The 21,741-nt window shown below is 43.3% G+C and overlaps 1 protein-coding gene across 1 annotated transcript in view; it reads left to right on the top strand.

The window, feature by feature from the left end:
- Nucleotides 1-21,741, top strand: part of DEPTOR (DEP domain containing MTOR interacting protein) — a 126,267-nt gene that overhangs the window by 59,757 nt on the left and 44,769 nt on the right. The window contains exons 5-6 of the mRNA XM_028090845.2: nucleotides 16,135-16,320; nucleotides 18,724-18,858. Of these exons, the coding sequence (XP_027946646.1) occupies nucleotides 16,135-16,320; nucleotides 18,724-18,858 (321 nt within the window). The remainder of the gene's footprint in view (nucleotides 1-16,134; nucleotides 16,321-18,723; nucleotides 18,859-21,741) is intronic.

The following is a 21,741-nucleotide window of genomic DNA, read 5'->3' as shown; positions in this document are numbered from 1 at the left end:
GGCTGCCTGACACAGTGGAATGAACACTGTCTTGGGAGGGAGACAGACGGGAATTAGGTCCTAGTTCCTCCACCTGCTGAGTGACCATGTCAACGTCTGAATTCTTCCATTCCTTAGGTTTTGGGATTTATGAAATTAGAGTCACATTATACACCTTTGAGAGTTATTTACTCACTCTGTGGGGGAGAGCATATGACCTCCCACATGTACTAGAAGGACTCAACATAGAGTTGGACTCAGGGCTAAGATTTTATTATGGTGAAAGGACACAGAGAAGGAGCCTCAGGGGGAAAAGATACCTCAGGTGTTGTCTGGAGAAATCCAGGCACAGGTTTCCTGAGTCCTCCCTCCCAGAGCCGCACAGATCTGGCTCCTTCGGCCAGCAGGGCCATGTGATAACGCATGTGCAGTGCTTCTGCTCGGGCGGAGCCCACTTGAGACTCAAGTACAAGGTTTTTGTTGGGGGCTGCTTATGGAGGTGCGCTCTGCCTGCTTGGCCGGCCACAACTACCCGCATTCCAGACTCTCCGAAGGAAAGCACGTGTTCTCCATAAATCATAGTGTTTGTGCAAACAATCTAGGCAGGCTGCTATAGCGGTATGCAGTGCACCATGTGGGTAAAGTGGCCTTATCAGTCAGTAACTTGGGGAACCTTCCAAAAGCCAAGTTCCCAGACGTGAGCCATAGGCCAGGCTCCCCCAGTGAGCCCTTTATTATTATTATTATTTTTTAAAAGATTATTTATTTATTTATTTATTTGAGACAGAAAGAGAGCCAAGGAGTGGAGAGGGGCAGAGGGAGAGGGAGAAGCAGACTCCCTGCTGAGCAAGGAGTCCGATGCAGGGCTCGATCCCAGGACCCTGAGATCATGACCCAAGCTGAAGGCAGACTCATAACCGACTGAGTCCCCCAGGTGCCCCCCAATGAGCCCTTCTGGATCAGGGCTGCCATGGTAACTCCTGCACAGAGCTGCTGTGAGAATTCAATAATAGCAGTTGGCAAAGCTTTCCAAACAGCGCCTACTGCTTATGGCCCCCAGGTACCCGCTACTGTATGCAATCTGATCAACAGCAAATAACAGTTAAAATTTATAGAGCCCCTCCCATGTACCAGCCACTGTTCTAGTCACTCTACTCATTGACTCATTTATTCCTCTCCATAACTGTTAGGTATCATGATTATTCCCATCTTAAAGATGAGGTTAAGTAACTTGCTGAAGACAAGAGCTGGTAAATGGTGGATTCAAGATTCAAATCCCGGCAATCTGGCTCTTACCGCTGAAGACGACGGGACCCTAATTATAAGCTCCATAAGATTAGGAAAAAATTCCCCAGCTTTTATTGCATCAGCTCATACTGCCTGGCAGATGTAACCATAAAAATGGTTAGCTCATAACATATACGATTCCCTTTCCCCAGACAATGACCAGATACCTTGAGATTTTTGTGTAACCTTTGCAAATGCGAGGAACCCATTTCTTTACTCACATCAAGTATCTCCCTCCACCGCTCTAGCTGCTACCCAGTATCTTTTCCTTACATGGAGGGAGAGAGAAACCAGATAATCACGTGGGTAAATTGCTCACAGCTGCAGCAGCTGACCCTGGATAATCAGGCTAGTGCAGCTCTGTCTAGGCGTATAATTTCCTCTTTGAAAGATTTAGTCAGAGCACTTCAACAGTTTCAACACTTCATCAAGCCCTCTTTCTTTTTCTTTTGTTTTAAGCATATATTTATATAACATTTGCAATTCCCAAAGCGGTTTTATGTATATTATCTTTTTAATCCTCCCAGCTGCTCGGGGGGGATAGTGGTGATTATCCCCTTCTCCAGTGCAAGACAGTAGCTGAGACATTCACTCTGACAGTCCTGAAGAGGGAACTTGGAATCTGCCGCACAGGAAGCTAGATGCCAGATCGAGACAGGAATTAACCCCATCTTTCCAGTAATTAAGATCACTGACAGGGTTCAGCCTAAGCCTGGAATAGCCTGGCCAAAGAAAGAATGAGAGAGAGAAAGAGAGAGATGGGAGGAAGGAGAAAAGGAAGAAGAACAACCCTGATGATTGAGGCTGAAGGCAAGATCTCAACTTGCCCAAGACTGGGTGATACTGCAGAAAAGAAAGCATTCTGACAGTTGTTAAAACAGTAAGGAAGACTTGCCCTAAGACCTATTGCAGTAGGGGAGGGAGATGGGGCTCAACTCTGAATACAACAAGGGCAAGTGGGGATTTGTAGCCATGGGATAGGGTGAGGGGGTCAGGGGATGGAAATGTATTAATAGGAGGCATCAAGGGTAGGGGAATTCCTGCTAAACCATTTTAAGAGAATTCTTTTGAAAGGTAGGCCAAGGACTTACACATCAAAGATGGAGGATGAGAAACTTGTCAAATATCAAGTGTGATTGGGTATCGAGGTGGGTGGAGGTTCTCACTCAGCTGACTTAGCAGGATTCTTTACAAGACTGGGCTGGCTGAGAAAGCCAAAGACAGGATGGGGGCGGGGGGCAAAGTCAAGGCCTCACTGAAAAGAGGGTTCAGGGGAACCTGGCTATAAAGTCAGAACAAGGAGAGAGTCTTTGTCAATGGGAACCTACCCTTGCTGGCCTACCCTCCCTTCCTGTCCATCAAGACTCTTCTACTCATGCTCTCTTTTGGCTTTTGGTAACTTCTTGCCTCCAACAAATGAAGATTTTTCTATTATAGATGGTACCCGGTCAGTATCTTCATCTTTCTTTACCCTTAACTAGAATGTAAATGCTTTGAGGGCAGATAATTTGTTTTCTCTCTCTGTATCCCCAGGGGCTTGGCATTTGTATATTAACTATTCAGTAAAAATGTGTTCAATGAACGGATGACAGTAATGACCACCTATTGAGGCTGTGCCATTTGCCGGGCACAGGGCTGAGTATTTATACCAGCTACAGTTCTTTGATTATAAGCAGCCCCAGTCATCATTTGCTTTAAACATATGGCAGAGCTAGCCAACAGTTAAAGGAAACATCGAAAAACCAGATGCCTGAAGAAGAACTAGAGTAGTTTCTTGGGGATCCAGGTGCCAGGAACTTGTGACGAAAGGGCCCTGCCTTCCAGCCACCTAAGCCAGGGAATCTGCTCAGTCTCAACTCTAGAGAGATTCTGATTGGCTGAACCTAGGTCCATGCCCACATCTTGACCCAAGATGGGCAGAACCCTTTGACTGACAGACTCACCAGGTAGGGGAGGGCCATTGTTCACAAAAAAAAAAAAAAAAAGAAAGAAAGAAAGAAAAGAAAAGTTGAAAGTTCTGTTACCAAAGGGAAATGAGTGCTAAGGCAGGCAAAAGTGATAGGCTGTTCTTTACCACTGTTAGTTCATTTCATCCTTCTCCCCCAAATCAATGCACTTGCTATTGTTTTCCCTGTTGCTTTAGATGACAGTGTTGCAGCATTTGCAACGAGTATAATCATTCTTCACTCCTAAATGTTAAACTCTGAATAGGAAAAAAAAATAATGCTTGGGGAGAATATTTTCTCAATCTGCTTCCAATAGTTATTTCAAGCATAATCTTTATCAACAGCCACAATCTAATAAAATTGTTTTGCTTTCTCAATTTGGAATTTTAGGGAATTATCCCACTGTGCCTTCTGATATGCTTTGACTCTGTTTTACTTTTTATTATAGCTGGATCCAAAGCAAGAAGAAACAATGTACACAGCCAGAATGTTGTTGCAGTGCAAACATAAGGGAGCAAGGTTGCTTGGTTAAGTCAAGGGCTAATGCATTGGCACACTTTAAGTGTTGATTTTGGTTAAAGGAAAACAGGTGTGTTAGCTACACCAAGCCTTAACTACTAGAAAGTATGAAGGGAATGAGAGATGCCTTATCGCATGTAATCTTCCATAAGAGTGCAGTGCATAAGGAACAGAGGGCTTTTGTCAACAGTGTTGTAACTGCAGATATTTCCATCTTTAGTTGGCATTAGTATAACATGTCAGGTCCACAGACACTGATCTTGCTACAGACAGTGTTTGGCTTTGAAGCCTGTGGTCCTACCAACTCTTGCCTCGCTCCTGATAGCTCGTTGTCCGGTATCCTGGCCCTACGTAGTCCTCAGTTTACCCAGGTGCAGCATTTTTTAATAGCATGAGGAGATCTTAAAGTACAACAACACAATCTCTGTGCAGTTGAAGTATATGGAAGTTATGCAGTCTTATATTAAGTACTACTCAACGAGGTGTTACGTGGTAATTTAAGGACTTATCTGGGTTTCAGTGGTCATTTTTAGTGGGACCCGTAGGCCAGGGTCTCACGTTCATTAGAAAGACATATCAGGGTGGAATGGACAGTTCAGATTGCTGTTCATGATATGCCCCTCCCCTGTCCTACTGGTCAGGAAGCACTGTGGTGTAAAGTCCTGGCTACTGATGGACATGAGCTTGACCATAGCCCTCAAGGCAGAGTGGAAGGGGGTGAGACAAAAAGTTAAGAGGCTCTCCTTTAAAGAATGGAATACCTCCATTCTCTTTTCCATCACAGACCATTTTTCTAGCTCTGACTCTGTCAGTCTTGAGTAAGTTCCTTGTGTCAGTCCCTTGCAGCTGGGAGACTGGGACGTTTGCGCAAGGATTCATGTCTGGGACCCAGGTTCGCCTTGGGCAGTTTCAAGGATTATTCTCACAGCATTTCATCCTTGCTGCTGTCCTGCAGTCTCTCGTGGTTTTTCCTCTAGAAAGTCCCCAACTAGTCACTCCTGGCTCGAGATCCTTAGCCACTCACGTTCACATTAACTCAGTTTCTCTTTGCTGACACTCCCCTCTCAGACAGTATGTCCGGATTGTCTTTTTGTGTTTGGGCCTACAGCTCCTCCTCCAGCCCCCTCCTCCCCTCTTCTGCCAGGAATGGCTAAACAAGCTAAAGCATATTTGTACGAGGGAGTGTTTGCTAGGTGTAAAACTGACCATATGTCAACTCTGATCGGTGTGACTATGCAATGGTATGAAGTTAAAATTTAAGAAGGAATTACACACACACACACACACACACACACACACACACACACGTCCAGATTACAACTGAAAAAATACGTGTTTATTAATGTTCATAACCAAATTTAATCTAATTTGGAGAGTAATGTTTTTGTAAAATTATTTCTGTAAATTATTTTAAAACTGACATAAAGTTTTAAAGGTTCTAACATATTATCTAGCTTTTTTCTAAAAAGCTCCCTTTCACTTTCTTCTCTGTCCCAGTGATGACGCTGGACCCAGTGAGGAGCCCGCCCCCTCCCCTCTCTCCTTCTATCTAAGAAAGGCCTGCATATTGGAGTCTGCATTCTCTCCATTTCATTGTAGCCGCTCCTTTGGCTCCTGCACAGGTTGCAGTCTGATTGGAAATTACCAAAGCCACCATGCCCGGGGAGAAGGAGTCGGTGTTGGTTTTTTCCCACTGGCTCGCTCCTGTCTCTCTAAAGTCTTCTTTGACAGTTGCTTTAGAGCATAATCTCAAGCAGGGATTCCTATCAAGGGGGAACATAATGTGCTTCCGCATCAAAATGAAGGAAATAGGTTGGGGGACGTAGTATGGGGGGGCAGGAAAAGGGACTGCAGTGACAAGAACCCTCAATCACTCAGCTGTCAGAAGCTCGGGATAAGAGTTCTCTTCTATGACAGCTCTCAAAGTGCTACACGTAAAGGCAAGAACTCGTTTGGGGGTTAGCTGGTCTGTTCCTATGGTATATGAGCCTCTACTCTGGACTGATCCCATTTCCCATAGAAACATGATGGATGGATGTGAGCCACAAATGCAATCCATAGACGTCCTTTTAAAATTTCTAAGAGCCGCAGTAAAAACAGAAGAAGCAGGTGAAGTTACTCTCAATAATATATTTTAACTCACCATCTCCAAAATATCATTTCAAAATATAGTCAACGTGACAGATACCAATCAGCTATTTTATGTTCTTATTTTTCTTACTCAAATCTTTAAAATTCAGTGCAGGGGCGCCTGACTGGCTCAGCCGGTTAGGCATCCAACTCTTGATCTCAGCTAGGGTCTTGATCTCAGGGTCTTGAGTTCAAGCCCCGTGTTGGGCTCCATGCCCAGCGTGGAGCCTACTTAAAAAAAGATAATAACAATAAATAAAATAAAATTCAGAGCTCATCTCAATTAGGACTCTGCCACATTTTAAGTGCTTGGCAGCCCCATGTGTCCTGTGGCTCTCATTCTGGAGAGCCTAGCTCTAGATCTTTCTGAATCCAGCACAGGGTAGGGTGGTATCCTGGTGAGTGTGTGTGTCATTTTTCAGCCCCTCATCTCAGAGATCTTTGTCTGTGGCTAAATTCTGAACGTTTCTGTTGAAGAAGCGCCTTGTTATCTCTATTTTGCAGTGCTGGTTTGGACACCCCCATAGAGCTGGTTGCCAGCCACACAAGTTTCTGGAACAGTGACAGTAATTCTCTCTTCCCCAGCACACTGATTTCACAATCATGTTTTCTTTCTCCTCTGTTTTTTAAATATTCCCTTTGATTTTTAAATATTTCCACAAGTCAGAAATTGTTGAATGCCATCACTTAGGCTGGTTTTGATCTTGGCAGTTCCCTCTTGTCTCAGGAAGGGCTTATCCAGTATATACCTCAAAGTTCAGGAGCACCTTCTTAAACTTCTACTCTTCATTGTGGCCTCCTTTGGATTTTTGCTGGTAGCAGGACAATATTATTAATGGTGCGTTGGCATTATTGTGAGCTAACTTCCAGAGATCTGTGGGTTCCCATTTGTTTATTAATTTCACTTGCGTCAGATAAAAGATGAGGTGGTTGTAATTTCTCTTCCGCAGATGTAAAAACTGAGGCCCGGGGACTGCCCATAAGCAGTTCCATCCCAGGGGAATCAGAGCCGAGTGGCTGGAAGGCATTATCTTCTGCCTGCATGACTTTATGTCTAATCCTTCTTGGCTTCGAGTCAAGCAGTTTGTTACAAGGTGTGGGCTGCAAATAAACAGAAAGCATTTGTTTTTTAAGCTTTAGATTTCATGTCTCTAGATGTGCGTTTGGAACAGTATCAGGATTGTGTTTTTGGTACAAAGAACAGAAAATGTAGTACTGATGGCTGGAACAGAGAGGTCCCTCTGCCTCCGGCAGGGACCTGTTTACGGGGCGGGGGGGGGGGGGGGAGGCAGGGGGAAATCTTGGGCTGATAAGACGTAGATAAGGCCCCATCCATTTTTGCTCGGCTATTCCTAGAGTTCACCAGGCCTCGTGTCTGCACTGTGGGCGGGCAGAAGATGGAAAGGCAGAGAGGTGTCACCTAGCAAGACTTTGTTTTTTATTTAGGAGAGGTTGCCTCTTCCTGAGAGTTACACCTACATCACGTGGGTCAGAACTGTGTCACATGGTCACCCCTTGGTGGAAGGTGATCAGCTGATCGAATGCTTTTACCCAGGCAGACTGCTGCCCTGTCCAAATAAAAAAGGAGGAAGAAAGAGAGAGTGGGTTTTGGATAAGCAGCTACTATTGTCATCTGCAAGGACAGATGTCTTTATCATTAAGTAACTATGGAACCTTCTGGGCTTCCAAGAGATAGTTTCCTTTTTGTGTCCACACACGGAGTTCCTTGTAGCTCTAACTGAAATTTGAAATAGCTGGGGATACCAGTGTCAATGTCTTAGTTTTGACCCACTGCACCATGGTTATCTTTTTTTTTTTTTTAAAGATTTTATTTATTTATTTATTTGACAGAGACATAGCGAGAGAGGGAACACAAGCAGGGGAAGGGGGAGAGGGAGAAGCAGGCTTCCCGCTGAGCAGAGAGCCCGATGCGGGGCTCGATCCCAGGACCCCGGGACCATGACCTGAGCCTAAGGCAGACACTTAAGGACTGAGCCACCCAGGTGCCCCTGCACCATGGTTATCTTAACATTATGGTGTGCGGGGGTAGATAGGAACTGCCTATACTATCTTTACTGCTTTTCTATAAATCTAAAATGATTTCAAATATAAAGCTTATTTTTTAAAAAGCAGGCAAGATTTTCCTATATCTGTCTTCCTTTTTTGTTGTTGTTGTTTAGGAAAAGGTGAAAACAGATATAAATGATATAGAAAATAGATGAAGACCATTTTTTAAAAAAACTGCTAAATCTGACCACGGATTTCTTCTTTTTTTGAACATCCCCTTCTTCCTACTTTGAAAATACCATACTCCTCAGTCTCATAAGGAACACTTGATAAATTACTCGACAGTAATGGACCAGCAGGTTCTGTGGTAACCTTTCTGAAAAGAGTTAGAAAATGCCATCCAGGAATAAGGCTTTGGTGGGTGTTCACACCTCCTGTTTCTTGGGTAAGATTTTATTCTGGTACCTTCAGCATCCCACTGGATGCTTTTCTCTGTGTTGTTGGCCTTGCTGAATTGATCTGGGTTAGGCTGGATGCCTCCTTTTCTTCCAGTCTACCTAGAGTTGCTTCCAGATGCTTCCCCTACATAGGCAAAGTCTGCAGAGGCTTATACCTTGAAAAGGTATCTTTTGGGCACTGATAACCTGGGTCCTCAAGGAAACCCACACATGGCCAACATTAATGGAGCGCCCCTGGCCCAGAAACTGTAACAGGCCTTTTCCCTATGTCTTTCCATTATTTCTTCAACCCATTTTCCAGATAAATACCACTAGAGCTCGGGGCAGTTAAGTAACTTAGTAAAGACTGGGCATCCAGCACTGGGCAAAACATGAGTATCAAAGATGAATCATCTCTGGAGACTCTGGCAGTATTTTCTCAGGCTGAGTGTAATGGATAATGGAAAAATTGTCTGTATTATTTAGACAAATACAACGCAGTTCATCATTTAAAAAAAAAAAAAAAAGAGTGAAGCTGGTGTTCAGCTCAGGGTCATCTGAGACCAGAGCAGTGTCGTTCTGTCCTTTCGATGAACAATTCCAAGGTAATAAACGTTCTGGCCTGGTGAAGAGTTTTGTGGAAAATGTGCCCGTCCAAACTGCCTTCTGTAAACTGGAGATAGGAATAAATGAGGGATAAGCAGATTCTGATGTTTTGGTGTTTGTCAGCTCATCTACCTCCTCGTTGGCATTATTACATCTCTGGACGGGAGACAGTCTAGAGAGGAGATTAAGGAATGGGGTTCCAGAGTTAATCTGTCAGTGTTTCTGACTTGAACTTTCCAGTTAATAACTATGGGAGTTGACTTTGGGCAAGTTTACTTTGTGTAATCCTGTTTTCTCATCTGTAAAATGGGAATAATTCTAATGGTTCTCTCATAGTGCTGCTATGAGAACTGAATGATAAAATCATGCATGTGCTCAGCATAGGGCCTGCCCGGCACAGAGTATCACTCAGTAAATGTTAGCTGACTGTTACTTTCATTATTGTTATCATCAACATCCTCAGCATCAGATGCCTTGGTGGGTGGAGCTCAATATAAATTTGATGACCTCACCCATGCTGGTCTTACACAGTATCTTATCCATACTCCACGCTGAATGTCTATGTGTTAAATAAATCAACACTGAGGTGCTTTAATTAGGCCTTTGGATTTATGCCAACAAGTCCAAAAGATCTAGAAGAGAGTCACAATTTTTTTTCATTGAATTTTGTATGTGAAGTATTCCATTTCCTGGACAAAATATATTTGTGTTTAGACCCTTGCGCTTATGGTATCATTTAAGTCTTTGAAAAACATACCCTTTGTTTTGAGTTTTATTGCTAACAATGAAGGTTCTAGTCTTTGGAACGCACCCAGCTATTATTTAATGATGCACAGAGAAGAAGAAAACATAATTTGACCTACTGTCTATTTATTACCTTTACATTTCTGGCAATAAGACACAGAAGCTGCAAAAACCTACACAATCATGATACCATGTTTTGATTTTCTTCTCTTCTGCTATCCTTACTAGAGTTACTTTCATCCTTCTCCCTCGTCTCTTTCCCATCCTCTCTGCTCTTCAATCAATGAAGTTAGTGCAATTGGTTCTAACTTTGTGAATGTGAAGTGTTTTGTTTTAGTAATATCAGTTAATAGGACTTTATGCCCTAAAACCAATTTCCCGTTTTCATATCCTCTTCTTAATGTTGTCAGTGCTCAGGAAGTAATTATTTTAGTTCACTGACTCACTGTTGTTATTGCCATTTGAAGAGTTTTGTATCCCAAGCACCTAGCTCTGTCCTTACGTGGCACAGGCACTTAAATACAACTGCTTAATGTACTTGAATCAAGGACTTTTGCTGCTTTAGGAAACAGGGCTCTTTCAACTTCTGAATTCCTTTAGGATGGTTTGCAATGGGTAATTGTGGCCTTAAGTATAGCTCAGATTTAAAAAAAAAAATTACTTTAATCTTCTCTCATAGTTAGTTCTCAATGCATGTGTTCCACCAAACATATGATTAAAAAGTATGATATGAATATTTTTTAGTCTTGACAGTTTTTTAAATCTGCAGCCTACTATGTGACCTAAGTTGCTCGGACTCTGAAGGACGGTGAATTAGCAGGAGCAGGGAGCCCAAAGAGTGCAGAGCCTTCCCTGGACGCCTGAAACAATGGAAAGCTTTGGACTTGTTGGCAGAGAAGGTACAACATGTTCATGTGCAGATTTTTTTTTAAGATTTTATTTATTTATTTGACAGAGAGAGAGAGACAGCGAGAGAGGAAACACAAGCAGGGGCAGTGGGAGAGGGAGAAGCAGGCTTCTCACGGAGCAGGGAGCCCAATGCGGGGCTCGATCCCAGCACCCCGGGATCATGACCTGAGCCGAAGGCAGACACTTAACCGACTGAGCCACCCAGGTGCCCCTCATATGCAGAATTTATTTGCCTTTTAGAAGACTAGAGCTGAGGACTAGATCTGCCACCTGTTTAGCCTTGAGGTTTATCAGTACTCTCAGGCAATGTCTGCAGGCTCTAAGTGGTCCTTTCATGAGGAGGTACAGGGATCCATAGGAGATGACAAAGCAAGCGAGAGGAAATGGAGTGAGGAGTAAGATGGAGTGACAGCCTTGATGGCCCAGAATGATCCTTCACCCACCATGGTGCCCTGGGGGAAGCAGTGAGCCACATCCACCTCTGCTCCGTGGAGGACAGTGATGAGGAGGATGCTAATCATGGCAGCTAGTGAGGGTCTCCTGTCTTAAAGGTGACCTGGAAGAACTTTTAGCTCTGGTACCAGTTTGCATGTAGTATGATACCCCCCATCTCATCCTTGATGATCATTCTTCTTCATTGTGATAGCCATCATCCTTTCCCACGCCCCTCTGTTTAAGCCCTCTTTTCACTCTGCTAAGTTACTTATGTGATCCCAGATCCAAGACCACCCTTTAAAAAGGCTTGATGGAGGGGCCTGGGTACCTGGGTGGCTCAGTCAGTTAAGTGGCTGACTCTTGGTATGGGCTCAGGTCATGATCTCGGGGTCCTGAGATTGAGGACCAGCCCCTGTTGGGGGGCTCTGTGCTCAGCGGGGCGTCTGCTTGAGATTCTCTCTCTCCCTCTGCCTCTTCCTTCCCCCCTACTCATACTCTCTCAAAAAAATAAATCTCTAAAAAAATTAAAAGATAGGGGCGCCTGGGTGGCTCAGTCGTTAAGCGTCTGCCTTCGGCTTAGGTCATGATCACAGAGTCCTGGGATGGAGCCCCACGTCGGGCTCCCTGCTCGACAGGGAGTCTGCTTCTCCCTCTCCCACTCCCCCTGCTTGTGTTCCCTCTCTCGCTGTCTCTCTCTCTCTCTGTCAAATAAATAAATAAAATCTTTTAAAAAAATTAAAAAATAAATAAAAATTAAAAGGTTTGTTGAAATGTCATCCAGAGAACAGTTAGTAACTGCACGTTCTCTCCCTCCCACCCACCCTTATCACACTGCTGGATTCAGTTGGCTTATTTCATGATGCCTCTTGTGTTATGTCATTTGCCAGCAAACATTCCAAGGATGAATGAAAGTATGTGACCTTCCTCCCTCCGACTATATAAGTAGCTTAAAATGTCTTTTATATTCAGCTGAATTTGTAGATTTCAAGATGATAGATTTTTATATTCATCTTTAGATTTTATGTGTCAGTGGAATAGAAGCCAATTTCCCCTCATGTACATAGTCACTTTTTAAGGTCTCTTTGTGTTTGCTGAAGTTATCCTAATAACTTAAAAGAGAAAAATGTAGCCACATTGTCCACAAAAAGAATATATGTATGTCACTTTGTTATTTTGGTAGATTACATGACATTTCCCTCATGCTTTCTGAAAAGTAAAGGCACACAGCAAATCAGGATCTCTTTTCTTTTACCAAGTATCAAAAACATTGTGAGCTTAGTGCTTCTAGAACACCCCACTTTCCTAAGCAATTAGATCCTCTTGTAGTTATATGGCTTCAGCTTTCTGGCTATGCCTGATTTTACTCTTATTTTATGTTTGATTTAATACCAAGCCAAGTCAAGCCCCTTGGGAATACTACCCATATGAAAGGAAAGTCTTCATAAGTCCCAGAAATTATAAATTGAATGGATAACTATCACTTTCAATTACAGCTGTAATTATAAGAGCACAACTAGAAAAACCAGATATTGAACGTCATCTTTGAATATTCTCTCTTATTTATTCCTGGTTAGAGGTTCATATTCTCAAGGAGCAAAGGACAAAATTTGTCAAATTGTTTATGTCACAACATTTACCTTACATAAAAGTCCTGTATAGTGTTGGGATCTGAGAAGTAAAAAATTGGAACAACCTCAAGATTTAGAGCCGCCAATCACCGTCCCCCAAATGATTTTTCTTTCCTTCTCTTTATTTTTTTCCCCCAGAGTTTAGGTTATTTCTTCTGTGTTTACCAAAGAGTAAGTCGCCTATGTAGCAAATGGCTTTGTATTTTATAATATAGTGAATGTCATGTTAAAGTATAGGAAGAACCAACTCTTTTCTGTCTCTGGAATATAAACTATATGTCATTTAGCCATTGTTTATTTCTCGAGACTTTACATGTGTAATTTATGACCGAAGGCTAAAGTCAATCTTTAGTAGGAGTCTAAGAACAAGAAGACTTAAACCACTAGATTTCAGATGACATTCTAAATCTCTCACATCCATCATCCCGTTTTTCCTTCACAGCAAAGCCGTGCAAAGTTAAAAGTTTAGTAAGTTGTCCAAAGCACCCTGCTAGTCAGGGTGGCAGAACTGGGATCAAAACTGAGATCATCTAACTCTAGTACCTGTGCTTTTTATTGTGTAATGTTAGCTTCTAAAAGTTATTCAGCCCAAGAGAGTGTTTAACGAAGTGCCAACTTAATTGTTTTGTTCTTATCTGAAGCAATGTCTCTTTTAGCCGACTTTGGTTTGGTGGAGCTTGAAAGGATGAGCAGATGAGGTGTCATAGTCCACTCACCATGCTAAGATAGATAGCTGGGATGGTGTGCTACTACTAAGTAGTAGGTGCTCACATTGTTGGATAAATGAATGGATGCCATGTGTGACTGATTGATGCTATAGTATGGTTGTCTACCTGCACTCTTGAAGCTTTTTGTGACTGCGATTATCTGTGTTATACCTAAGGCCATGCTCACAAACAAAGCAAATGCATGCGATTCAGTGTTCATGTCATTAAACTTTTAATGAGAGAGAGAAAAAGAGAACCCTTTTAAAAGCAAAATAATTCATTGAAAACAATGCAGGTGACACATGCAATTGTCACTTTTCTATTCTGAGAGGAGAACTGGACTCCATCTGTTCCAGCCACACAGCTGGAGGATGAGCACATGGAGACATTCGTTTTCACAGAGTGTGGCTGCTCCTCAGGTACTAAACTCCAAATAAGTCCTTGAAAATTGAAGTGGGGCATTAAATAGAGTGTGTCATAAAGTTGACTTCCCACAAGCCCAATAGCGTCATCATCGGCACCTGATGGTAATTGTGAAAATCACAGCGGTGGTTGTAAAATAATAAAGGTATACTTTTTTGAGTTCTTACAATCCACTTGGCATTATGCTTATCGGGTGCGGTCTGTTCTCCCATCCAGGTTTTGTTTTCTATGATTCAGTCACGTTTAAGGTCATTTGCACCATTGGAGAGGGAATAGGATGAGTAAGAACTCTTTGAATTTAACCCCTTCATCTCAGATGCCGAATTTAGCTTTTGAGCTGTAGGTGGCGGAGAGCTGGGGCGGTGGAGAATGGAGCGTGGCTATGACTTCAGCTCTAGGTCTTGGTATTTAAAGCCTGGGGAGATTCAACTGGTAGTCAAATGTCCATTTCAATTAAAACTATTTTTTTAAATTACTTTTAGCAATTCTGGAATTTGTTTGGATTTAGAGTGTTTTTCTGGATTTATTTACACCAGAGCCAATGTTTTGTATAATTCACAGTCCAAAGAGAAAGCAGTAGGTATACATTAACAAATGTATACAGAACTGTGTATTTTCAGGTTGTAATTTAAGATACTGTTGCCAAAGTCAACTTGAGGATTTAAGAAATCTCAATAAACTCAGAAAAGTTTGCCAGAGATAAACAACTTCTCTACAAAATTTTATCATAGCATTATTGAATGTAGTGATATAGTAAATTTATATTAAAACTTGACTCCGCAATAGAACCACTATTTGTAGATATCGTATCAAAGTGTAATTGGTTTATCTCTTGGTCCAGGATGCATTCAGCATCTCCTGAACCCAAGAATGCATTACTTATGAAGAACATTGCAGAACTACCACTGAATTAAGTGTATTTGTCTTTGTGGCCAACATAATTCATTTAGCCAAAGTGACTAGTTTATCACCATTTAAAGACAGTGAAACACCCATATGAATCATTAAGTTAAAAGTTGGCAGGCGGACTCTCTTGATAGGGACCCACCTTTCTGAGCCTTGGATATTCATGTAACCAGGATTACTCATAGCAAATGTGCATGATAAATACAACTGTAACCCTAGATTGCATTTGTTGGTGTTGAACCAGCAGGGATATGATGCTATTTGTGAAAAACCTAGAGAGGCTGCTGTCCTAGTTACCACTATTGATAAATGAGTTAATGTGATTCTCATTGGGTTGTGTTAGATTATTTTCCTAGTGATCTACAGAATTTTAAATTTCACATTTCAAAAAAAATTGCCAAATGATACTTAAAAAAAAAAAACAACCCTTTATCTCTTTTTACCATTTCATAAATTGCAGGACAAAAAAATGTACACAGCATGTAGTCAACCTAACTCAGCAAATTTGAGTTGGAGAGATGGATGGATGAGTGGACAACAAAAAAGTTGTGATGGTATCATTTCAGAATAAAGGAAAGGCTTTAAATGGAACATATTTAGCTTTAGGAAAGACTAGATGCATCGTCCTTTGTGTTCCAACTTCCCATGCTCCAGTAACCTCTTCATGACATACCACGAACCCACACCTTGGTTTAGGAAGAACTGTTGTATAGACCAGCCACTAAATAGTTTAAAGTTAGCTGTGTTCTGGACATACTGCTTATCTGACTACCCATCACAGACTATTCACTGCCAGTCTTTTACTGAGCACCTACTCTGGGCCAAACACGGTCATCTAGGATTTCAGGATGCCAGAATGATTAAGACACAGTCTGGGCCCTCAAGCAGCATGACTTAGGTGGAAGAAAGAGATGGGTTCCCCCCACCACCAAAACAAACAAACAAACAAATGATATGTGGTCTCTGTATTATTTTTGCAACTCTCTGTGAGTCTATAATTATTTCAAAATCAAAAGTTTAAAAATGAATGGACGTATGGCTATGGGACTAGCACTTTGCTGAGCACTGGGACACATGACTACATGAAGCCATGATCCCTGCCCCAGAGAGCCTGAAGTTGAGTGGACAAGGCAGAGAAGTGAATGGACAATGCAGGCGCAGTGTGGTAAGTGCTCAACGGGAGGTTACATAGAGGCTTGGACAACACCCGGAAGAGTATGACTTTAGATAGGGGAGGAGGGGTGAGGTCAAGCAAAGTGCGCCCCCCCCCCCCCGCCCCAAGGAATTGGTTAGCAGATTTGTAAAGTGCATGGCACGTGGAAAGACTTTGGGATGGTGTGTGGACTAGCCATGTGGCATCTGGAGAATTATACTCTTTCCGAAGATGTTTGCCCCTGTTGGATGGAGTCTTCAGGCTGCGGTGCTCTGTGACCAGGATGCCAGGCACGCTTGTTTTGTTTCTCCTTCGCAGTGTCCAACAAGCACCCATTCGTGGACAGCAACCTTCTCTACCAGTTCAGAATGAACTTCCGGCGGAGACGCAGACTGATGGAGCTGCTCAGTGAAAAATCACCCTCCTCTCAGGAAACTCACGACAGTCCCTTCTGCCTGAGGAAGCAGAGCCATGACAATCGGAAATCAACCAGTTTTATGTCCGGTATGTCAGTTTTGTTGTGTATATGATCATGTGCATTTGCCTTTTGAGAACTAGTAGAATAATACCTTTGTGAAATGTTGTTCTCTGGCACCTTTTTATTTATTCATAACAAGAAGTATGAAAAGAAAAAACCCTAGCATAACCAAATTGTTCCTGGGCAGTCCATTTAGATGTTATGAAGACCATTTTATCAAATTGTTTTTTTGTGATAGAAGCCTTCTTAAGCTCTCATTCTACCTGATTTGCTTTTCATTTATAAACAATTCTTATATATCAATAACGATCCAGTGTTCTAAATCACAGCACTGAAAAGCTATATATTTTAATGGTGAATAAAGACTTAGGAGGACATATTCAAGTAAAAGGCAACTGATTGTCAATCCGTCACGAAGCGGTGACCCAGAACAAAGAAAAATTGTGAAAAGCAAGCAGAGGAGCTCATAAAGCCCAGGATGTCACATGGAAAGTCAAACAGTTCCATATTTACAGTGACCCCTACCAGAAATGATGCTGACAGGTGTTCGCAAAGATAACCCTGCTCAGCTGGAAAAGGTTAACTTGAGGTGCCTTCTGCGGAGGAAGCAGAGGTGCTTAAAGGGATATCTTCAACTCCTCTGAAAACTTGGCATGGATTGACCCGAGAAACTGGTTGGCCTAAGGTTTGGACATTCTGGGCTTCACCTGAAACTCAGGGCACAGTGAAATGTGTGTCTTGGTTATTTACGGCAGGTGGCGGTGAGAACACTTGCAGTTATATTGAGACCTTTCTGTGCCCCCCGGCACTGAGCTAAGCTTGGTTGCCTGAGTTTTCCTCTTTAATTCTCACTATATCCTAAGAGGAAGGACTTTTCTTATCCCCTTTTTGGGTGGAGAAACTGAGGCATGGAGCACTGGAGGGGCTTCCCAAGGTTACAAAGCTAGAAAGGGGTGGACGGAGCTGGATCTCGCACCAGTTCTGTCTAAACTCTAGTGCTTCTGTTATACTGTGTCGGCCCCCATCCCCCTCTCCCAGGCTCTGCAGATGCAGCTAGGGGGGGAAGAAAGAATACAGCAAGCAAGAGCCCCTCAGGGAAAGTGAGCATTAGCAGCCGGTGAGGAACCCAGTCTGTGCTCAGACACACCCCAGTCGTGTGTCGCCTTCAGGTGCAAATGCAGAGTAACTGTTCCCGTTCTTTCTAGCACTAACGTTTGCCTGTTTCTGGTGGGCCCGATAGACCAGAAAGTCACCATGATGAGAAGGAGGACAGAGGGGCCGTGGTCACCATAAAAGCCGGCATTTACATTGTGCTTCCTGTGTCCCAGGCACTAAGCGGGGACTCTCCACAGCTTCTGTCATTTGACTGTACACCTTCCTCTCCCCTCTCCCTTGTTGAGAGCCACCCGCTCTGTGGCAAAGAGAACCAGATCAGAGCCCTGAACTGCTGCCTCACATACACTTCCAGAGCTAAACCTGTGGTATTGTGTTTTAATCTCCCTCTTCCATGGCTCTGAGTGATTAGTGACTTCATATTAAATCAGGAGGCGTGGGGCCCCTGCGTGGCTCAGTCGTTAAGCATCTGCCTTTGGCTCTGGTCCTGCTCCTGGGGTCCTGGGATCGAGCCCCACACTCCGTGGGAAGCCTGCTTCTCCCTGGGAAGCCTGCTTCTCCCTCTCCCACTCCCCCTGCTTGTGTTCCCTCTCTCGCTGTGACTCTGTCAGATAAGTAAATAAAATCTTTAAAAAATGTATTTTAAATCAGGAGGCATTTATTACTGTCAATCCATTAAGCGTCTAGCCAGCAGTTAATTTACATCCTTCTGGGGACTGCTCCTCCGCAGGTGCTCAGTCATTCTTGAAATAACATTTTATGTGCCTGAGTACGTTCCCGTCCATTATATAATCCATTCCTTGTACCAGTCCTGTGGGATTGCATTATTCCCACTTCACAGCTGGGGAAGTTGAGGCTCTGGGAACCGAAGCAAAGGGCCCCAGGTTATGCTACCAGTGAGTGGCAGGCTGCAATTCAAATTCTTTTCTCTTTTCTTTCTTTCTTTTTCTTTCTTTTCTTTCTTTCGTCCATTCTTCCTTCCTTCCTTTAGATTTTTTAATTTATTTATCCGAGAGAGAGAGAGAGAGAGAGAGAGAGAGAGAGAGCGCGAGCCCTCACGAGCGGGGGGGAGGGGTAGAGGGAGAAGACGACTCCCCGCTGAGCAGGGAGCCCCATGCAGGACTCGATCCCAGGACTCTGGGATCACGACCCAAGCGGAAGGCAGACTCTTAAGCGACTGAGCCCCCCAGGCGCCCCAAATTCTTGCTTTTCTGAGTCGGAGGACCCGCCTGGCCGCATGTGGCAGCCGAAAGCCCGCTGTTCTAGGGCACCGAGGCCAGCGCCCTCATAGCTGCGTGTGTTTGTCGCCCGCGCAGTCAGCCCCAGCAAGGAGATCAAGATCGTGTCCGCCGTGCGGAGGAGCAGCATGAGCAGCTGTGGCAGCAGTGGCTACTTCAGCAGCAGCCCCACCCTCAGCAGCAGCCCCCCGGTGCTCTGCAACCCCAAGTCCGGTGAGTGAGCCCCGCTTCTGGCGGTGACTGTGGGGGGCGGGGCGGGGCGGGTGTGCGGGCCGGGTGCCCCGGCGGCCGATTCTCAGACGGAGGAGACTCGTGTGTGGGAATCTTGGGGCCAACGCCTGTCCAACGGAAGGGAAGCATGTAGATTTGGGCAGAGGGAAAATCAGGCTGCCCCACGGACCCCAAGAGGAGCTCTGGGGTTGGGATGGCCCTTCAGAGTTGTCCCAGCTTGGGGTGAGGTGGCGAGGCCTTTCAGCCCCAGGGTTGACCAGTCATTAGATGTTGGCTACCCCTGGAAGGAGGACATGACCTTGGGCAAGGCAGCTCTCTTCAGAGCTGGTTCCAAAGACAGTTGAAGATATCAGCAGTCCCAGCAGCTGGGAGAAGCCCCTCAGTCCCGAAGAGGGTTTCAGCAAATGCAAAGATCTTCTGGGTCCCAGCACCTACCCCTCCAAAGAAGAGGCACGGATCTGTGCAAACCCAACTCTCTCTGAAAATGACTCTTGGTGCCTTGCAGTTTCAAATCCTAGTCATCGATCTCCATGGCCTTTACCTTCCAGAAAAAAAAAAGTCTAGGCACAAAGGTGGTTGATGAGCTTGTGCTTAGAATCAGTTCTTCAGCCCACAGGTATCCGTAAGTCACAGATACTACTAGCTTCTCATTGCCCCTTACCCACCTCTCTCCCAGGATTAGATTGCGTGGTCCGTATTACTAATAATCACTGCCTTGAAAACACCCCTCAACTCCCTTAGTTTTGTGCCCTGTCCACCCTTAGTCCAGTATATCACCTTCGGGGAAGGGGCTTTTTTCCTTTGGCTTACGTTGTTCCCTCATCACCACATTTGGGGATATAAAGATGAAAGGTCATGACCCCGTCCCTCAGTGAACATATCATCTCTCTGCACATGTTAGCAAGAATAAGGACAAATAAGATGTTGATCAAAGAGCTTTAAGAGAAAACTGTTATCTAAGGCCGTTATCTAGGCAAGTGGGTATTTTACTTAATCTAACATTTTTTTTGCTACCTTCTGGAGGGTTAGCTGGAAGGATAAAATCATAACCTGCAGCACATGAATGAAGAAACTGGCTTCCACACAGACTCTGGCTGGAAAATCATTGAGCCCGCACATGCAACCAGCTTTTTCAATTAATAGAACACTGCTGCTAAGGTACAATGAGAAAGGAGAACTGTATTCTTAGAAATAGGTTTTTTTGAAGCCCCTGATCGAAATCTGACAGGTGTAACCTGAAGTTAGAAGCAGAAAGAATTCAGTTTCAGGAAAGGGTCAGCCAGGCTAAAGCCCTTTTGCTTGCTTTCGATTGCATACAATGGTGGAATAAGAACAAAGTGTTAATTACTTAAATGACCTACATTTGCATTGTTTCCTCTTTCTCCTTGCCCCTTGGCTCAAAGGGAAAAGTTTGCTGATAAGCAGGCAGCAAAGAAAGGTCAGGTTGCCTTTTTTGGGTCTCAATTGTGGTCGTCTCAATTGTCTTAATCATGGTTCATAAATCCTACGCCTTACCCATATTCTGACAAGCTTCTCCCTCACTCTTGGGAGGGTTCCCAGGGGGCAGTGAGCTCCTGTGTGATTTTTTTTCCCCTCAAGCAGATAAGCAGGACTTCACAGTAAGGCATTTAAAATTAATCATTATATTTACATCTGGATATAATGCCCTAAGCCAGCCAAAAAAAAAAAAAGCTACCAGTACTACCATGATTGGTGTCCTTGTGATAAGTAAATAACTTTCGAAGGACACAAACAGAGAAAGCTAAAGGAAAATTCCATGGGCTTCAAGATTTCTATATTTTTCAACAGAAGAAAGAGAAATGGCATTATAATAAATCATTTATAATTCATTTTATTGTATTAGTATGGTGGTCAAATATTACAGTACAGTGTAATTCAAAACTATGATGAGCTATCATCTCTCACCTGTTAAAACGGCTATCGTCAAAAAGACCAAAAATAACAAGTGTTGGCGAGGATGTGGAGAAAAGGAAACCCTTGTGCACTTGTTGGTGGGAATGTAAATTGGTGCAGCCGCTGTGGAAAACAATATGGAGGGGTCCTCAAAAAACTAAAAATAGAACTATCATATGATCCAGCAATTCCACTTCTGGGTATTTATTCAACGGTAGGAAAATGCGAGCTTGAAATGTTATCCACACCCTCATGTTCGTCCCAGCATTATTTACAATGGCCAAGACATGGAAACAACCTAAGGGTCCATGGATGGATGAATGGGTAAAGAAGATGAGGGATATATATACACAATGGAATATCATTCAGCCATAAAAAAAGGAGGAAATCCTTCCATTTGCAACAACATGGATGGATTTTGAGGGCATTATGCTATGTGGAATAAGTCAAACAAAAGACAAATATGTGGTCTCACTTATATGTGGAATGAAAAAGGAAAAAAAAAAACCCAAACTCACATATACGGGGAACAGATTGGTTGTTGCCAGAGGAATGGGTGAAAATGGTCAAACAGTACAAATTTCCCGTTATAAAATAAATAAGTCCCGGGGGTGTAATATATAGCATGGTCACCATAGTTAATAATACTGTATTGCATATTTAAGAGTTGCTAGGAAAATAAATCTTGAAAGTTTTCATCACAAGAAAAAAAAGTTGTAACTATGTGAGTTAATAGGGTGTTAACTGGACTTATTGTGGTGACCATTGCACAAAAATATATACATATATTGAATCATTGTGCTGTAACCTGACACTAATATAATTTTATATGTCGTTATACCTCAATAAAAAGAAAGAGAACGTGTGTTAAAAGAAGTGGTCGGTATTGTTGTCAAATATTACAGTACAATGGTGCTTTCTATATCCAAATTCATACACCCAGAAGTGGTT

Source organism: Eumetopias jubatus, unplaced genomic scaffold (genome assembly GCF_037043125.1).
Source record: "Eumetopias jubatus isolate StellerSeaLion01/CBP00866 unplaced genomic scaffold, mEumJub1_p1.0 scaffold_4, whole genome shotgun sequence".
Taxonomy (NCBI): Eukaryota; Metazoa; Chordata; class Mammalia; order Carnivora; family Otariidae; genus Eumetopias; species Eumetopias jubatus.
The sequence above is the reverse complement of the archived record's forward strand: the minus strand, read 5'-3'. Positions and strand labels throughout refer to the sequence as shown.